The sequence below is a fragment of the Bufo bufo genome, chromosome 11, assembly GCF_905171765.1.
Source record: "Bufo bufo chromosome 11, aBufBuf1.1, whole genome shotgun sequence".
Taxonomy (NCBI): Eukaryota; Metazoa; Chordata; class Amphibia; order Anura; family Bufonidae; genus Bufo; species Bufo bufo.
In genome coordinates, this window is record NC_053399.1 from 72,161,301 (window position 1) to 72,181,357 (window position 20,057).

At 44.0% G+C, this 20,057-nt stretch overlaps 2 protein-coding genes across 2 annotated transcripts in view; one reads left to right on the plus strand and one right to left on the minus strand.

Annotated features, from left to right (window-relative positions):
- LOC120981622 (NACHT, LRR and PYD domains-containing protein 3-like) overlaps positions 1–20,057 on the plus strand; it is a 3,400,916-nt gene that overhangs the window by 503,076 nt on the left and 2,877,783 nt on the right. The window lies entirely within an intron of this gene.
- The window catches only part of LOC120981623 (NACHT, LRR and PYD domains-containing protein 12-like), an 840,242-nt gene that overhangs the window by 27,977 nt on the left and 792,208 nt on the right, over positions 1–20,057 (minus strand). The window contains exon 10 of the mRNA XM_040411192.1: positions 4,494–4,664. Within this exon, the coding sequence (XP_040267126.1) occupies positions 4,494–4,664 (171 nt within the window). The remainder of the gene's footprint in view (positions 1–4,493; positions 4,665–20,057) is intronic.

The following is a 20,057-nucleotide window of genomic DNA, read 5'->3' on the forward strand; positions in this document are numbered from 1 at the left end:
AAGTCCTCAAGCCATATAACGCCATGCACAAAACCCGGGCATGGTACAAAAAAGTTGCGGTCTACTTGGTGCAGGTTGCCTTGTACAACTCTTTTGTGCTGTCCCGGAGCGCTGGCAACACATGGACATTCCTTCAGTTCTATGAGGCAGTCCTCAAGGCCCTGATCTTTTTGGACCGGGAAAGAGCAGGTCGGAATATCTCAGGAACTGGAGGCGCCCGGATGGTCCCTGGCCAACACTTTCCAGGTGTGGTCCCCCATACTGCAAAGAAGGGACGGAACCAAAAAAAGTGCAGAGTGTGTCGCAGGAGGGGGACACCACTACTCAGTGCGACACGTGCCCCGATTATCCGGGCCTCTGCATTGACAGTTGCTTCAGGGAGTACCACACTTCCAAGGAGTACTAAATTTATATCCCAATTTAGTCACTGACAATCGGATAAAAAACTGGTTCTCAGAGACACTAAAACTAAAAAAAAAAAATTCTCGAAAATATTATTTTGTAAAACTAAAATAAATAAAAAAAAGTAGACTTATTAGGTATCGCCGCGTCCGTAATAATCTGCTCTATAAAAATACCCCCCCTAACCCCTCAGATGAACAAGGTAAAAAAAAAAAAAACTGCAAAAAAAAAAGTTTTTTTTGTCACATTACATCACAAAAATTGTAAAAGCAAGCGATCAAAAAGTCATATGCCCCCCAAAATAGTGCCAATAAAACCGTCTTCTCATCCTGCAAAAAATGAGCCCCTACATAAGCTAATCGGCTAAAAACAAAACAAAAAAATTACTCTTAGACTATGGAGATACTAAAATGTATTTTTTTTTTTTATAAAAAGATAATATAGTGCAAAACATAAATAAATAAATAAAAAGTAGACATATTAGATATCGCCGCGTCCGTAAGAATCTGCTCAATAAAAATACCCCCCCTAACACCTCAGATGAACACGGTAAAAAATAAAAATATATAAACGGTCTTTTTTGGCAAATTTTCCATGTTAATCCGTTTTTTTCCACTAACAAAGCAAGGGTTAACAGCCAAACAAAACTTAATATTTATTACCCTCAAACCGCAGTTTACAGAAACACCCCATATGTGGTCGTAAACTGCTGTATGACCAAACGGCAGGGGCGCAGAAGGAAAGGAACGCCGTATGGTTTCTGGAAGGCAGATTTTGATGGCCTTTTTTTTTTTGGCACCATGTCCCATTTGAAGCCCTCGTGATGCACCCCTAGAGTAAAAACTCCATTAAAGCGACCCCATCTAAGAAACTACACCCCTCAAGGTATTCAAAACTAATTTTACAAACTTTGTTAACCCTTTAGGTGTTCCACAAGAGTTATTGGCAAATGGAGATGAAATTTCAGAATTTCTATTTCTGGTAACCTTGCCTTACAAAAATGTAATATACAGTAGATAAACCAAAAATAATATGTACCCTAAAAATAGTCCCAACAAAACTGCCACCTTATCCCGTAGTTTCCAAAATGGGGTCACGTTTATGGAGTTTCTACTCTAGGGGTGCATCAGGGGGGGTTCAAATGGGACATGGTGTAAATAAACCAGTCCAGCAAAATCTGCCTTCCAAAAACCATACGGCGCACCATTCCCTCTACGCCCTACCGTGTGCCCGTACAGTAGTTTACGGCCACATATGGCGTGTTTCTGCAAACTACAGAATCGGGGCAATAAATGCAGCATTTTGTTTGGCTGTTAACCCTTGCTTTGTTACTGGAAAAAATTGATTAAAATGAAATTTGAGAATTAAAATTTTTGGGCAAATTTTCCATCTCCATTTGCCAATAACTCTTGTGCGACACCTAAAGGGTTAACAAAGTTTGTAAAATCAGTTTTGAATACCTTGAGGGGTGTAGTTTCTTAGATGGTGTCACTTTTATGAAGTTTCTACTCTAGGGGTGCATCAGGGGGCTTCAAATGGGACATGGTGTAAATGAACCAGTCCAGCAAATTCGGCCTTCCAAAAACCATACAGTGTGCCCGTACAGTAGTTTACGGCCGCATATGGGGTTTTTCTGCAAACTACAGAATCGGGGCAATAAATACAGCATTTTGTTTGGCTGTTAACCCTTGATTTGTTACTGGAAAAAATGGATTAAAATTGAAAATTTGCCAAAAGATTGAAATTCTCAAATTTCATCCCCATTTGCCAATAACTCTTGTGCAATACCTAAAGGCTTAACGACCTTTGTAAAATCAGTTTTGAATACCTTGAGGGGTGTAGTTTCTAGAATGGGGTCATTTTTGGGTGGTTTCTATTATGTAAGCCTCACAAAGTGACTTCAGACCTGAACTGGTCCCTAAAAATTGGGTTTTTGAAAATTTCCGAAAAATTTAAAGATTTGCTTCTAAACTTCTAAGCCTTGTAACATCCCCAAAATATAAAATATTATTCCCAAAATGATCCAAACATGAAGTAGACATATGGGGAATGTAAAGTAATAACTATTTTTGGAGGTATTACTATGTATTATAGAAGTAGAGAAATTGAAACTTGGAAATTTGCAATTTTTTACAAATTTTTGGTAAATTTGGTATTTTTTTATAAATAAAAATTATTATTTTTTTACTTAATTTTACCAGTGCCATGAAGTACAATATATGACGAAAAAACAGAGCAGAGCTGTATGTCTGTAACACAACTGTATGTGTGTATCAGAGCTGTATGGGTATAGCAGAACAGTATTTATGTAGCAGAGCTGTATGTATGTAACAGACCTATATGGGTGTAGCAGGCTGTATGCGAGTATGGCAGTGCTGTGTGTGTATACCAGATCTGTATTTGTGTATGGCAGTGCTGAGTGTGTATACCAGATCTGTATGTGTGTATGGCAGTGCTGAGTGTGTATAGCAGAGCTGTGTGTGTACCAGAACTGTGTGTTTTGCATACAAATACTTAAAAATAATCTAGCAGAATAAGAAGCGTGGCCGGACACTACAGAGCAGTGACAGGAATAGAGTTGCACCGGGTATCGAAGTATTGATACCCAGTCAATACTTTTAGACCCGGATCGATATGACACCGGGTCTTACCATTTAACGATACAAGGCTGCACTGTTATCTGTTCGAGAACATGGCACGTGCTGCTCTCAGTGCGCACCATGTTCTACTCAGCAGCGCAGTGGAGAAGGAGGGACTCTCTCTCTCTCCCTCCCCCCTGTGACGCGGCTGCCGCTGCAACCAATAAGGTCATTGCACTGAGGATAAGGGGAGGGGCTTTGGCCACTGCGTCACCAATGAATGTAATTAACACATTAATACAAGTGTAGGCAGCGGGTGCCAGCGGCGGTATCACATACCGGGCCTTCTATAACAGGGCATGCGATCCGTGGCATTTAACCCTTCGGGTGCTGCACCTGAGTGGTTAATTGCCGCGGTTCGGCGGATCGCATGCTCTGTTATTGAGGCCGCCGGCACCCGCTGCCTACATTCGAATTAATGTGTTAATTACATTCATTGGTGGCGCAGTGCTCCCCCCTGTATTACACATCATAACTATTGGTGGCGCAGTGCTCCCCCCTGTATTATACATCAAAACCATTGGTGGTGCAGTGCGCTGTCCCTCCCCCCCCCCAAATCCCCCAGTATTAGAATCAATGGTGGCGAAGTGGCCACAGGCGCCCCCCTTTATTGTTATATTTATTGGTGGCACTGGTCACAGGTGTTCCCCCCACCAATTGTTATATTCATTGGTGGCAGTGGCCACAGGATCCCCTACCCTCCTCTTCATTGGTGGCAGTGGCAGTTCCGATCGGAGCCCCAGCAGTGTAATCGCGGGGCTCCTATCGGTTACCATGGCAGCCAGGACGCTACTGAAGCCCTCCATGGTAAGCTCCCTGCTGCTGTGTGCACAAAGCCCAGGGCAGCAGGGAGAGTGTAAGATCCTATTCACTCTAATAGATCTCTATCAGGGGGAATAGGACAAGGGTTCTAGCCCTAAGGGGGCGAATAGTTATTTAATAAAAAGTTTTTAAAAAAAAGTAAAAATCAAACACCAAAATATTTAAATCACCCACTTTTCCAATTTTAAATATAAAATATATAAACAATAAAAAAATAAACATATTACATATTGCCACGCCTGAAAAAGTGCAAACTGTTAAAATATAAAAAAATATCTCCTATGCAGTGAACTCCGTAACAGAAAAAAAAAATCAAAACCGCACAATTCGTCACTTTGTCCCCCAAAAAATAGGATAGGACTGTTCTATTACGGGCCGGACATTCCATAAAATGCGGAATGCACGCAGCTTTTTTGGTGTTTTATTTTTTTTGCATGGTATCGAATGGTATAGAGTATTGCAATACTTTTTTATGGTATCGAAATCTAATCAAAATGTTGGTATCGTGACAACCCTAGTCAGCAGTTTATCTCATAGACATAACAATGGTGCGGATTATAAAATAGTATAAAATCCATGTATAACTTGTGCCCCACATGTCTCAGTCCTGTACACATCTCTTATACTCACCGTAATAGCTCTATCCTGCAGGCCGGACTGGACAGAGCCTCCATCAAGTCACTGAAGTGAGGACCAGACAGACGGTTATTATACAGGTCAAGTATCTTCAGGGACGGGTTATTCCTTATTACAGATGCCAACTGGATGCAGGAAGTGTCTGGTAGTTCATTATAACCCAATCTGTAAGAATAAGATGAGATGTGGGTGAGGCGTCCACAGAGCGTTAGTATAAAATCTGTGGATTGTGACTGTGGAGAGAAAATGTCCCCGACTGTTAGTAAAATCCATAAATGTCATCACTAGAAGCCGCCTCTTGTGTGTGGTGGATGTCAGGAATGGCAGCATCTATATGATATTTCCATGTCCTAGAAATCCAGAACCGCTGAGGAATGTCCTCACTTTATGGCATGTCATAAATCAGTGATGATGGCAGCACATGAATGTACAATAGTCAGAAAGCTGGAGGAACTTGTGTCAGTGTCATCAGCTGCTGAGAGCTCTCCTTCCTCCATCTATTGTGGTCCTTAGTCTGTGGCCCCCATTCTCCTTCCTCCACCATCTATTGTGGCCCTCAGTCTCCTTCCTCCACCATCTATTGTGGCCCCCATTCTCCTTCCTCCACTATTTATTGTGGCCCTTAGTCTGTAGCCCCCATTCTCCTTCCTCCACCATCTATTGTGGCCCTCAGTCTCCTTTCTCCTCCATCTATTGTGGCCCTTAGTCTGTGGCCCCCATTCTCCTTCCTCCACCATCTATTGTGGCCCTCAGTCTACTTTTTCCACCATCTATTGTGGCCCCTGTGGCCCCCGTTCTCCTCCTCACATAGTGTGCTAAAGAATATAAAGGGGTTATCCAGGAACTGGATATTGATGCCCTATCCCCAGGACACGTCATTAATATGAGATCTGTGGGGGTCTGACTCCTGGAACCACCCAGCTGTACCCACCGGAGCTCAGGAGAGCGCTGCCACCTCCTCACCACTCACCAAGTACAGAGCAGTACAGTGTATACCGGATGTGTGTGGTATTACAGAGCAGTACAGTGTACAGTGGATGTGTTTGGTATTACAGAGCAGTACAGTGTACAGTGGATGTGTGTGGTATTACAGAGCAGTACAGTGTATACAGGATGTGTTTGGTATTACAGAGCAGTACAGTGTATAGCGGATGTGTTTGGTATTACAGAGCAGTACAGTGTATAGTGGATGTGTTTGGTATTACAGAGCAGTACAGTGTACAGTGGATGTGTTTGGTATTATAGAGCAGTACATTGTATAGTGGATGTGTGTGGTATTACAGAGCAGTACAGTGTATAGTGGATGTGTTTGGTATTATAGAGCAGTACAGTGTATAGTGGATGTGTTTGGTATTACAGAGCAGTACAGTGTATAGTGGATGTATTTGGTATTACAGAGCAGTACAGTGTATAGCGGATGTGTTTGGTATTACAGAGTAGTACAGTGTATAGCGGTCAGCGGATGTGTTTGTCAGAACAGTAGGAAACATCCAGCAGCAGGCTCAAGAGAAAATACAATGTTTTTATTACTTCATTATGAAATCCATATCATTTGTCCTCAGAGGATAGTCCTTTTTTGGATATTAAGCTATCAAATAAGGCTGGCAAGGTTGTTAGCAGGAATTATAGAAAAGACACAAGCGATAACACCCTGCTTTTAGCCTCATCATGCCATCCGAAACATGTAATAAAAGGCATTCCCTATGGTGAGACCACTAGAGTCTGCCGAAACTGCTCAGAAGATTCAATATTTAAGTCAGAAGGAACAGCACTGTTTGAGAGATTGAGAGGATACAGTGATCGTATTCTGAAGCAGGAGAGAAAGTAACACGTGAATAGAGAGGCAATGATTACACATAGTACAGTGAGGAGGGAAGGTGAGGACAACAGACAGGGGGTTGTCACCTCCTACAGTCGCCAGTTTCAGGAGATACAAGGTATTATCAGGAAATATCTGCCCATTTTATTTCAAGATGATAGCTTGTGCCAAATTTTAGAGCCAGGCTTTCAGGTGGTGAGCAGACGGGCACCTACTTTGTACTCCGCTTTCTCCCCGAGCTTGTTCATAGAAAAATCGGATAATGGCAAACCCACGTGGCTGAATGTTGTGGGGAGTTACAGATGTGGCCACAGTATTTGTAACACTTGTCAATATTTTACAGTGGGTAAAATATTGGAATCCAGTGTAACCGAGGAGGTCTTCAAGATCAGATCGTATATCAACTGGAACACGAATTATGTCATTTATTTGGCGACCTGCAAAGCCTGCAGCGTTCAATACGTAGGATGCACCTCAAACAGCCTGAGAGTGAGAAGAAGAAAGCACTTGTCGAATGTCTCCAATCTCACGGGTGCAGGCGGTGCGGGCGCGCGATCATCCGCCCGCACCCTCTCATTTCCAGGATGGCCGAGCAGTTTTAGCAGTGTCAGCACACAGCTGACACTCTGCTTGAAACGGCTGACATCTGTGCTGGCACAGATGTCAGCCGTTTAACCCCTTCCATGCCGCGGTCCGTAGGGACCGCTGTATGGAAGGGGTTAACAGGGGGGGGAGCTCCCTCACTCTCCCATCGGGAGCTGCAGTGCCGTTTCAGCCCCTGATTCTTGACGGGATCACAGAGGGAGGGGGAACCCTTCCCTCCTTATCACCTGCTGCTCTGTTGTGGCAGCGGGTGATGGTTACCATGGCAACCGGACGCCTTCACAGGCTTCCGGCTTGCCATGGTAAGGCTAAGTCTGATCAGACTTCTGCTAAAGGCAGAAGTCTGATTAGACTAAGTGTAAAGTGAAAATACAGTACAGTACACTTTATAGTGTACTGTATTGTATTAAACAGACATGAGACCCACTGGATCTTCAAGAACCAAGTGGGTCTGTGTGAAAAAAAGTTAAAAAAGTAAAAATAAAAAAATATATTTATCACTGATTAAAAATAAAAAAATTAAATGCACTACACATGCTTGATATCACCGCGTTCGTAATGACCTGATCTATGAAACGGTCATGTTACTTTCGCCCCCCCGGTGACCGCCATAAAAATTAAAAATAAAAACTATGAAGAAATTGAAATTTTGCCCACCTTACTTCCCAAAAAAGGTAATAAAAGTGATCAAAAAGTCGTATGTACGCCAAAATGGTACTAATCGCCAACCACATCCTGCAAAAAATGAGCCCCTACATGAGACGATCATGCATCTTCCGATCACACTCCAGTGAGGGAATTAAGGACGGCACATTGTCTTTGTAACGGGGATCCAGCAGGGTGGCCACCCAGTAGTCAGCACACGTTAAAATGTGGGCAACTCTGCTGTCGTTGCGCAGGCACTGCAGCATGTAGTCGCTCATGTGTGCCAGGCTGCCCAGAGGTAAGGACAAGCTGTCCTCTGTGGGAGGCGTATCGTCTGCGTCCTCCGTATCCCCCCAGCCACGCACCAGTGATGGGCCCGAGCTGCGTTGGATGCCACCCCGCTGTGAACATGCTTCATCCCCATACTCCTCCTCCTCCTGATCCTCCAGTAGTGGGCCCTGGCTGGCCAAATTTGTACCTGGCCTCTGCTGTTGCAAAAATCCTCTTTCTGAGCCACTTCTAAAAGACTGGCCTGAAAGTGTTAGAGATGACCCCTCTTCCTCCTCTTGGGACCTCCTCTTCCATCATCGCCCTAAGTGTTTTGTCAAGGAGACATAGAAGTGGTATTGTAACGCTGATAACGGCATCATCGCCACTGGTCATGTTGGTGGAGTACTCGAAACAGCGCAACAGGGCACACAGGTCTCGCATGGAGGCCCAGTCATTGGTGGTGAAGTGGTGCTGTTCCGCAGTGCGACTCACCCGTGTGTGCTGCAGCTGAAACTCCACTATGGCCTGCTACTGCTCGCACAGTCTCTCCAGCATGTACAAGGTGGAGTTCCACCTGGTGGGCACGTCGCATATGAGGCGGTGAGCGGGAAGGCCGAAGTTACGCTGTAGAGCAGACAGCCGAGCGGCGGCAAGATGAGAACGCCGGAAGCGCGCACAGACAGCCCGCACTTTACGCAGCAGCTCAGACATGTCGGGGTAGTTGTGAATGAATTTCTGCACCACTAAATTCAGCACATGCGCCAGGCAAGGGATGTGCGTCAAACCGGCTAGTCCCAGAGCTGCAACGAGATTTCGCCCATTATCGCACACAACCAGGCCGGGCTTGAGGCTCACTGGCAGCAACCACTCGTCGGTCTGTTGTTCTATACCCCGCCACAACTCCTGCGCGGTGTGGGGCCTGGCCCCAAACACCTCAGTTTCAGAACGGCCTGCTGACAATTACCCCTGGCTGTGCTGAAGTTGGTGGTGAAGGTCTGTCGCTGACCGGATGAGGAGGTGGTAGAAGAGGAGGAAGCAGAGTAGGAAGAGGAGGCCACAGGAGGTAAAGAATGATGCCCTGCGATCCTTGGCGGCGGAAGGACGTGCGCCAAACAGCTCTCCGCCTGGGGCCCAGCCGCCACTACATTTACCCAGTGTGCAGTTAGGGAGATATAGCGTCCCTGGTCATGCTTACTGGTTCACGTATTTGTGGTTAGGTGGACCTTGCCACAGATGGCGTTGCGCAGTGCACACTTGATTTTATCCGATACTTGGTTGTGCAGGGAGGGCACGGCTCTCCTGGAGAAGTAGTGTCGGCTGGGAACAACGTACTGTGGGACAGCAAGCGACATGAGCTGTTTGAAGCTGTCCGTCTCCACCAGCCTGAATGACAGCATTTCAAAGGCCAGTAGTTTAGAAATGCTGGCATTCAGGGCCAGGGATCGAGGGTAGCTAGGTGGGAATTTACACTTTCTCTCAAAGGTTTGTGAGATGGAGAGCTGAACGCTTCCGTGTGACATGGTGGAGATGCTTGGTGACGGAGGTGGTGCTGTTGGTGGCACATCCTCTGTTTGCTGGGCGGCAGGTGCCAACGTTCCTCCAGAGGCGGAGGAAGAGGCTGAGGCAGCAGCAGAAGAGGGAGCAGGAGGGGCCAAAGCCTTTTCCTGGTTTTGAAGGTGCTTACTCCACTGCAGCCGTGTCTCGCATGTAGATGCCTGGTCATGCAGGTTGTGCTAAGGTTCAGAACGTTAATGCCTCACTTCAGGCTCTGATGGCACAGCTTGCTAACCACTCGGGTCTTGTCGTCAGCACATTGTGTGAAGAAGTGCCATGCGAGGGAACTCCTTGAAGCTGCCTTTGGTGTGCTCGGTCCCTAGTGACTGTGGCCAGTAGCAGGCAAACTGTTTTGGCGACGGCTGCTCTGCTTTTGCACCCTGCTCCCGCTTTTGCTACGCTGTTGGCTCGGTCTCACCACTGCCTCTTCCTCCGAACTCTGAAAATCAGAAGCATGACCTTCATTCCATGTGGGGTCTAGGACCTAATCGTCCCCTGCATCGTCTTCCACCCAGTCTTCCTCCCTGACCTCCTTTTCGGTCTGCACACTGCAGAAAGACACAGCAGTTGGCACCTGTGTTTCGTCATCATCAGAGTGTTGTGCATTTTCATAGGTAAATGCATTGATATCCAATTCATTCTTGTCAAGATGGATGTTCATTACCTTTAAGAGCCATGCTCGACTATAGTTGCAATTTTGTATGTCTTGAGTAGACCAAATTAATGTCACACAAAGGTTTATACTCTTCAATGTTATTCTTTTCATGAATGTACTAGTCTGAGAAGATGCTGTGACAACCACCCGCCAATCCCATCGTACTAAGCCACAGTTGCCATACAGGTCTCCACTAGAGACTTCTGGAGGCGAATCCACTGTGAGCACAGAAGACGTTTAAGATTGGTTGGTGTGCCCATACATGATACAATCGCGATTGTATGTACAATCGGTAAAAATAAAATTACTGATTTCACGCTGGAAATCAAATTAATTTGCTGCCACCACTCTTCGTATTGAATCGGGGCGAAGAGACCCCGGCTAGCTAATCCTAAAGGGACGAAACGGTTATTTGCAACCTAGCTAGTAAATTAACAATTTATAAAAATAAAACAATTTGGTAGTATGTCTTCTGAGGACAGAGTTCTTAGCATAGATCAGTTCATCAAGTAACAAGGGCAAAACTGGAACGATGAAATCATTAGTTTTTATTCTAAAGCTATACACAAAGATATATATATATTAAAGCTGACAGATAAATATACCTGCCAGTTGAACAGATTGGTTTGGATAGAAATAGGTAAGAGGTGGAAGGGAATAGAATGTCTGTAAGTTCAGAATTACCGTGGTAAAGTCCAGTAAAAGCAAAGTCTTTGTAGAATAATCCAAGATGGTGGGGTGTGCCCGTGTCCAGCGGGCGGTCGTGATGTTAGTCGACGTCAGATGGTAGAAGAAGGACGCAGGACCTGAGTGTGTCACTGTTTTTACCCACTCTGAAGCGGGGAGTGGTTATGACACGTTCAGGTCCAGCCTTGTGTAATTGGAACAGGGGCAGTCCTTTGCCCCATAGGGAGAAAATCTGGCAGAATCTTTGCTTTGCCCATTTCTCCATATCCTGTAAGTCCAATCAAGAAATATAGTTGATTTTGATAATCAGTACAATTGTACGCATCATCTGATAACAAATACGACTAAAAGATAATACAGGGTGCCTGAGAACCTTTATATCTCAGAGCGGGAATCTCTGATTTGCCCACGGGTTTCCTAGAAGGTGGGTTAGAAGAACCAAAACCATCTCTGAAAAGATGGTTCCTTTCACATTTCCATAACCCATGAAATATTAGGAAAATATGGGAAAAATATGAAGCTTATGGATTGAAGGGGACTTTCAGGTCATCTTCCTTCCTGTACCAACCAGCTGTGTGATAAGGATCTGTCCTTTTCTTCTGAAGCTCGCTGCCCATGCTAAAGGTGTGAGACCCCTGCTGGTATTGGAGACACTATGGCTGCAGAAAGACCAGGTTTATGAGGTTCTGTCATAAGAGAACTAGATTGATGGCTACTCAACTTGGCCTGGGCAGGAAAGGTTTGTCACAAGGTGGTGATAATGGCACCTCTGCTCTGTGAATTACTCCTTTAGTGAAAAGAGAAGATTTTTAGTAAAGGCTCTGGTGTCTCTGTGATTGCGAAATATGGCGCATTTGCGATTTCCTAGTATCGCTGTGGATCGCAAAGCGTCACAGATGCCTTCTTGTCTACTTTTAAATTTATGACGGGAGATAAGATAAGCTCTATGCAGCTGGTGATAATTACCTATACAATTAGGCATCTATTAATGAAGCAAAATATATAATATGTATGTATTCATTTATTGAGCCTTAGTTAGTCCTTAGCATAATACAATCAGTAGGACATATATATATTTGTTTATATTATATTGTTATATGTTACGAAGACAACATGTATCCAGTATATTGTATATATTTCTCATTAGGAGAATCTTTATCTGTGAAGATGTGTGTTTTGTAACAATTAATCACATCTTTGGTATGACAGAGGAGGTACTGATATCTCTGTGAGAAAACAATACCATCATATCAATAAATCAACAGTGTGAGAAACATTTAAAGAGACGCCTAGAGGTCTGTCTCTAATTGCTACAAGTGTGAGAATTAATCCCTATAGCTTTGAATTAAAGCTTCTAAGGTCAAAATGTATATTCAGACTTACTTAAGTTAACCCTTTATACTATGATGCAAATAGCTTATACAGTAGTGCCACCTAGGTATCAGTAGGTGACATTACAACAGTAGCAAAAGTGCATTCTGGGTAAGGTTATGATGTCACATCTTTTATCAATGGTCACGCCCATCCGACAATGATTGGAAAGTTCCAAACTAGGAAGGTGTGTCTAACTGATAAGTTTGTGATCATAAGCCATACACAGGAGGTAGAGAGGAGGGGAAAAGGAGAAAGAGAAAGAGAGAGGAGGAAGAGAAGTGGAGCTCTCTAGAGGGGTCTATCAAAATGAAAGCCATGATGAGATGCGCTATGATGGACCACCCAGCTTTCCTAGGAGCAGAAGTGAGATTCCTACTAGGACTTGGTAAGAGACACAAAAAATCATATTTCATTTTATTAAGACTAATTTGATAGTGTGGGTGAAATTATACCATGTAGATTGGCGAATAAATAAATAATTAAATTAATTGATCATCTCCATATTGAGATGTAGTCTTAGGATATTGTGAGGCTTCATTCTACCTGCAGAAGAATCTAGACTCATAATCTAGCAAAGCATTAAATGATTGCATATATATATATAAATATATATATATATATATATATATATATATGTATATATATTTATTGATAGAACATTTTTCGCCAAGCTAAGTGATGGATTCCCACAGGAAAGACTTGTTTCAAATCCTTTCCATTTAAGATCTTAGATCCCTGTTATTTGTCTTAATAGTCTTACCAAAGTTATATATGTGAAAATAGTCCAGGATGGGGCGGAAGGATACAGTTGCCTCTTATATCCTTGAATGGATTTGCCCATCTTGAAGTCATGTGATCTGTAGTTGGTTAGGGGGGGCAGAATGTATTTAGCATTCTATAATGATGTCTAGGATTAGACATGCCCATCTTGATATCATGAGGTTTGCTCTGAACAGAAGTAATGTATATAACTTATGTTCATATTTTAATATCCTAACCTAATAATAGCTTGGTTATAATGTGACAAGTTATTTCCACTCACATGTATTGTTAAGCTTGTAATGCTTTATGTTAACGCTATATATATTCATTTGCATGTATCATTGTGTTTATTTACTTATATATGTTTATAACCTTGTAACCAATAAATCTGCATATTTTTATAATACCTGTGTATTATTGTATAATGCAGAACTACATTTTATCATTAACGTCATCTCACGTCAAAAATAACTTATTTATCTGAGGAAATAGTCGGACTCAGATGTGAATTGTATCAATTAGGTTGTCTACAATTCACCAGGTCATGATTTTAAGAATTTATGACAAATTTTATAAATTTTATTTTTTTATGATTAATTATTTTTATGACCATAATTAATAATTCTTAATTGAATTATTACCCACCGACAAGAGACGTGCTGAGGTGGTATTCCCATGTACTCATCAGGAAACATAAGTGGTTGTGCGTCAGTGCATTCTATGTCTTCCACCCCTGGGGAAGGGCTAGGTGGATGCCCTTGGGAAACCCTGCCAGCAGAGTCTTCAAACAGCATAAGAGACTGCTGCATAACTTAAGGCTCAGACAGGTTCCCCGATATGCACGGGGGTGATGTGACAGACTGATGGGCATGGGTTTCAGGCGCCACCTGTGTGCTTTCTGCAGAAGACTGGGTGGGAGATAATGTAAACGTGCTGGATCCACTGTCGGTCACCCAATTGACTTGCTCAGGCCTTACCATCCTTAGAACGGCATTAGGCCCGACCAAATATCGCTGTAGATTCTGGCGGCTACTGGGACCTGAGGAAGTAGTTTCAGTAGGACGTGTAGCTGTGGCAGAACGGCCACGTCCTCTCCCTGCACCAGAGGCTCCACCAACACCACCACCACGACCATGACAGCGTCCCTTATTAGATGTTTGCCTCATAGTTAGCGTTCACAAAGCAAAGTAAAAAGTGGTTAAGTCTGTTAAAAATTATTAACCGCCAATAAAAACCCTGATGTAGGGTATTGCACTCAATTTTTGTTTTTTTAACTCTATATGACAGCTGTATTTGTGGCATAAATTTCACAGTAACTAATGCACGTCTAATCCCAGATGTGCAGTATATCAGAGGGGTTTTTCACCCCAGTAACCAAAAATCCGTATTAATGGCCTGAATGTGACACTCACTTATGCACGTGTAATCCCAGATGTGCAGTATATTAGAGGCTTTTTTAACCCCAGTAAGCACAAAGATGTATTTCTGGCCTAAATGTGACACTCACTTATGCACGTCTAATCCCAGATGTGCAGTATATATTAGAGGGTTTTTTCACCCCAGTAAGCAAAAAGATGTATTTCTGGCCTAAATGTGACACTCACTTATGCACGTCTAATCCCAGATGTGCAGTATATTAGAGGGTTTTTTCACCCCAGTAAGCAAAAAGATGTATTTCTGGACTTGCAGACATGCAGATAGCCTGTACTGGTGCACTATCGTTGCATAAAATGGCTGCCGATTATGTATTGATATTGACAAACTGAAGTAAAAATAAGTTCATTTTCAGCAGTAGTTGGCTCAGGGCAGGCTTAAAAAAATTGTGCACTGCACCCACAAAACACATTTGCTGTAGACAGCTGAGTACATAAACCAGTTCTTGATAAGATTTCTCCCTGATCTCTCCCTCACAGCAGCTGCAGCCTCTCCCTACACTAATCTGAGCAGAGTGACGGGCGGCGCTACGTGACTCCAGCTTAAATAGAGGCTGGGTCACATGCTGCAGTTTTTTTAATAGTATCTTTTTATTAATTAATTAAAGGTTAACAGAGCATTACAAACACTCAAATAACAGGTACATCACTTCCAAGCACAGTACATTAATCGACATGCGGTTAACCATATAATCTTTTCTTAACTCTTGTCCAGGTCTGCAGCGCAAGATAAGTGGATAATGTATGTAACGCCCAATGAAATGTGACTTGAAACAAATAAAAGGTACTGCATATACACACCTATTCATACACACCCTCATCGGTCAGAACCTAAGAATCTTGTCACATTATGGTAACAGCGTTTGGGCTTCAATCCAAGGACCCCAGATTTTCACAAATCGGTCTGGTGTCCCTCGTTTCTCATATATAAACTTATACAATTCAAGGTTTGTATTAATTAGCTGTACCCATTGTTGCACAGTCTCACAGAATGAACATAACCCTGTTCACGGGAATATAGTAGAATATGGTCAATTAGAATAAACTTCACAGAAATACCATTAATTCTAAAACATAACTTTTAATAAGTCATTAATAAAAGCCAATGGACCCTTATAGTACAAAAAGAAAATATAAATCAAGAAATAAATAAAAAAAAACTAAATGTGGAAATAATATTCCACTAGCCTACGATTGTAGGAGGCAGACAAGTGTATAATAGGCTATTGGGGCAATGTCCCTGATTCTAGCCCTATTATTGTTGCCCTACCTGCAAACGGAATAGCCGCCCCAATAGGGGCGATCCAGTGTCTCGTGCCTCCTATTAACCCCTAGATAACCCTAGCACGGGAAATGGATTCAGCAATATGAAATGCTGGCCCTATGATGAGACCTAGGCTAGTATAAATGCCAAAAAATAAAAAATAAAGTGCATAGATAGCCCCCCAGTGAGGTGGCGAGAAACCACCCAATAACAAATAGTGCAAAAATAGTAAGTATTGTAGCAAGTATACAGGTCATGTGTCAGACTGACACTCCTGACCGACCCTACGCGTTTCGCCTAGTTGGTTACAGGCTCCTCAGGGGACAAAACATATATATTATGACAACAGGGTGTCCACCAGAGATTTATCACCAGGGTAAAGAGAGGCCAAGATATTGCTTCTCCCATGGATCAGTGGTCATTATTATAAAGAACCACCATTTTATGTCGTCAGCATACAGCGAAATTTTTTCAGTTATTCCGGCTATATCCCAGCCTGATATCAGTAGTTTTCCCGGGCATGAAGCCGGATTGGTCTACCCCCACCAAGGAAAGGATTACCCCTCTCAATCTCAACACCAGGACCTTCGCAAAGATTTTGACGTCCAGATTCAGAAGCGAGATAGGCCAATATGAGCTACATTGATCAGTAGGCTTCCCATGCTTATGTATTACAACTATTGTCGCCTCCGAGAAGGAAGGAGGCAGTGAGTTTTGTTCAAGCGCGGCTCTCAAAAGCTTCCCCATTCTAGAAACCAGGTCTTTTGAGAATCGTTTTTACCATTCAGCTGGGAATCCATCTGGCCCCGGGGTCTTTTTAGTCGCCAACGAGTTAATGGCGGCTTCAATCTCTAAGTCTGATATGTCAGCTGCTAGGATCTCCCTATCGTCTCTATCAAGAGAGGGGATGTCGATATCCGATAGAAATTTAGCAATCTCTTTATGAGTATTCGTGGTTTTAGAGGTATATAGTGTAGTATAATAGGAGGCGAATTGGCGGCATACATCTTTAGGCTCCCTCAGCAGTTCTCCCTGCTCATTCAAGATTCCTGGCACTATCGTCTGCTGGGTTTCAGATCTAGCCAAATATGCCAGGGCTCTGCCACACTTGTCTCCATCTGAAAAGATAGTTTGTCTTTGGTTCAAAAGCTTTTTCTGAGTATATTCAGTTAAATGTAAATTGAACCTTCGTTGTGCATCTAGCCACACAATTTGGTGCTCAGTACACAAATCTGCTATATATTTCCTCTCACTATCTAATACTTCCCCCTCCAATTTTGCCCTTTTTATATTTAATTCCTTTCTATAGGTTGCAATCGCAGAAATCAATGCACCCCTCATCACAGTTTTAGAGGTGTCCCATTCCACTAGGGGATTTGTAGATCCTTTATTTTCTGTCCAGTATTTACCCATGACATCTATACACTCTCCCACCACCGGTATGACGTCTAGCCACATGGGATTTAACCGCCATTGTTTGTCAGCCGGAAGAGGGGAGCATGATCTGAAACACCTCTCAGCAGATACTCACTAGACCTTATGTGAGGTAATAGATCCCTGCTGACAAAGGCTAGATCTATACGTGACAGTGAGCCAGTGGAGGCGGAATAGCACGAGAATTGTGCATCTGTGGGGTGTAAGTAACGCCACGTTTCTGTCCAACTATAAGTATCAGCCCAGCAAGAAAGTGCGTTATTGTGTGAGGCCTGAGGATGTAATCTGTCACGTATAGGATCTAGGGTGGCATTAAAGTGGCCCATGATAATGCAAGGCATTACTGGGAATATTGCTATTTTGGATATAATCAGGTCTAGGATTTCTCTGCGAAAAGGCGGTGGGATATATAGTCCCACTATTAAATATTGCATCCCTCTAATGCTGGCATGTAGCATTACATATCTACCCTGTGGATCTAATTGTACAGAGATTATTTGAAACGGAAGACTCTTAGCAATTAATAATGAGACGCCCCTAGCATGATTTGAGTATGCTGCATGATACGTGGGACCTATCCAAGGGCGCCGTAGAGCGAGCACTTTCCCGTCCTGTAGGTGCGTTTCCTGCAGCAACACAATATCCGGATTGTACTTTTTTAAATAGTTAAACACCAGAGATCTCTTGATCTTATTGTTAAGACCTCTGACGTTCCAGGATATTAGTTTGATCAACGCCATTTTTCCCACCAGAAAGGAAATAACAGATGTACACTTCTTCAGGTAACAGTGCCTGCCTGTGCAGGTTATTGTCACCCGACACACATATATAGGGTTGAACAAAATTCCTATCAAGTAATTAACAGTTCCCACAGTAAGAGCTTGTGTCAGGAACAACAATAGCATAGTACAAACTGACATTCCCATTCTTTCCCCTATGCAGAGATATAAACCGCCATACAGTTAAAAGTAAACTTCTCATATTGTCACCGCTCAGGCTCAGTCCGTCAGCGATGGGGCCTTGCATTTAGGTTCCTGTCAATCCAATCAGAAGCTTCTTCAGAAGTATTAAAGAAGCGGACAGTTTCTCCGTCCTGCACCCGCAGCCGAGAGGGATAGATCATTGCGTATTTCACATTTTTATCTCTCAGCCGTGCACGGACCTCTGTAAATTGCTTCCTCTTTTTTTGTACCTCCGCGGTAAAGTCCGGGTAGAACGATAGGCGAGTATTTTCATAGGTGATGTTGCCCCTCTGTCTGGCGGCCAGTAAAATGGCATCTCTATCCCTGTAATTCAGGATTTCCATGATGAACGGCATTGCCGGAGATCCAGGCGGTAATGGCCTAGTCGGAACTCGATGTGCCCTCTCCACAACAAATGTACCGGAAAGATTGATGGGACGCAAGACATCCTTGATGAGTTGTTCCGCAAATGTTTCTGGGTTTGACCCCTCTGCACGTTCTGGTAGGCCCAGGATGCGGACATTATTGCGTCTGCTGCGATTTTCAGCGTCTTCCTCTCTAGCTTGTAACATCTGGACCTGCTGTAATAACTGCCTAGTGTCTGTTCCCATCCTTCTGGACCAATCTTCGACGTCGCTCACTCTTTGCTCCACTGCAGATGTTCTTTCCCTTATTTTGTCAAAGTCGTGCCTCAGGCAGCTGAGGTCAGACTGAAGATGATCTATTTTTGATGTAAGAGCAGCTTGACAGGCCGCAATAGATTTCATAATTTGAGATGTTTCAGCAGAGGTCACAGAGATCTGGGATCCCTCACTTTCATGTTCTGTCTGACTCATGGCGTCCATGAATTGTTTAACAGTTGACGTAGCCACAGAGGGGTTTCTGCGGCCCATAGAAACAGTCCCCAGACAGTATAATATACAGCAGAGGCAAAATAAAAAGTCCCGTACACTGTAGGGAACACACTTGGACTGGAGTCAAGGCAATTTGGGAGATTACCCAGCCAGACTAGCAATGCTGTCCTGTCACTAAACAGGGGGGCAAGTATGTCACCGCATTGTTGCTGCGCCTTTTTGTCAGAGTAGGTCCCACTCAAAGAGGCGACCTTGTCGTGGTGAGTGGGCTTATGCCTTTTGATCAAAATGTACACTAATGCCTCTTGTACAGCATGCAGTATGGGGGGCTGTACATTTTAATATAGCGCTGAGAAGCGAGTTAGATCAAAGCATAGCATTGTGGATGTGCGATCCAGTTCTGTTCTTCTCCCCCAGATCTACCCCACCAGTTTTATAGTGTGTCTAGAGGACTCTCAGGTTTCTGCCAGAAGGATTGTCCCGACAGCTCCCCAATAAGGGAATCACAGGTATGCCTTGTGCTAATGTCACATTCAGGGGAGAGACTCTCTCCCACACTGCTGCATTGCCCCACTCCCACTACCAGAGCAGGTAGGAGAGGCTCCAGGATATCTCCTCCGCGCCTCAGACCAAGATGGCGCTCACCCTGTGGGTAGCTCTAGGATCCCACCGCGGGACATGAACCTCCTCTGGGTGCAGGCAACAGCCCACCACTCACGTGTCGCTCCGGGAACGGTCTCGTCCTGGCGGGGTGTTTCGCTACTGTGCTGGCGTGGTTCGCGGTCTGCAGCAATTTCGCCGGGAACTCGCGCGGCGTCTGACCTCTCCCACTCCTGCGCCATTCGTGAGACCGATGTAAAACGCGATTTGCCGCTTGTCAGTTGATTTGAAGTGCTCCCACTGCTCCAGGTGTCTCGTTGGGATCTTTGGGAGCTCAAATATCCCCTGGTTAGCCGGGTAGTCTCGGATATTTAGCAGAATTTTGGAGGAGCACTGAGACTCTGCTTCCTCACGCCATGCAGGTCAGGCCACGCCCCCGTCACATGCTGCAGTTGGCCAATCACAGCCATGCAAATAGTAGTCATGGCTGTGATGGCCTTTTGGGGCAAGTAGTATGACGCTTGTTGATTGGCTGCTGTGCAGCCTTTCAAAAAGCGCCAAGAAAGCGCCGAACACCGAACCCGAACTTTTACGTAAATGTTCGGGTTCGGGTTCGGGTGCCGAAAAACCTAAAGTTCGGTA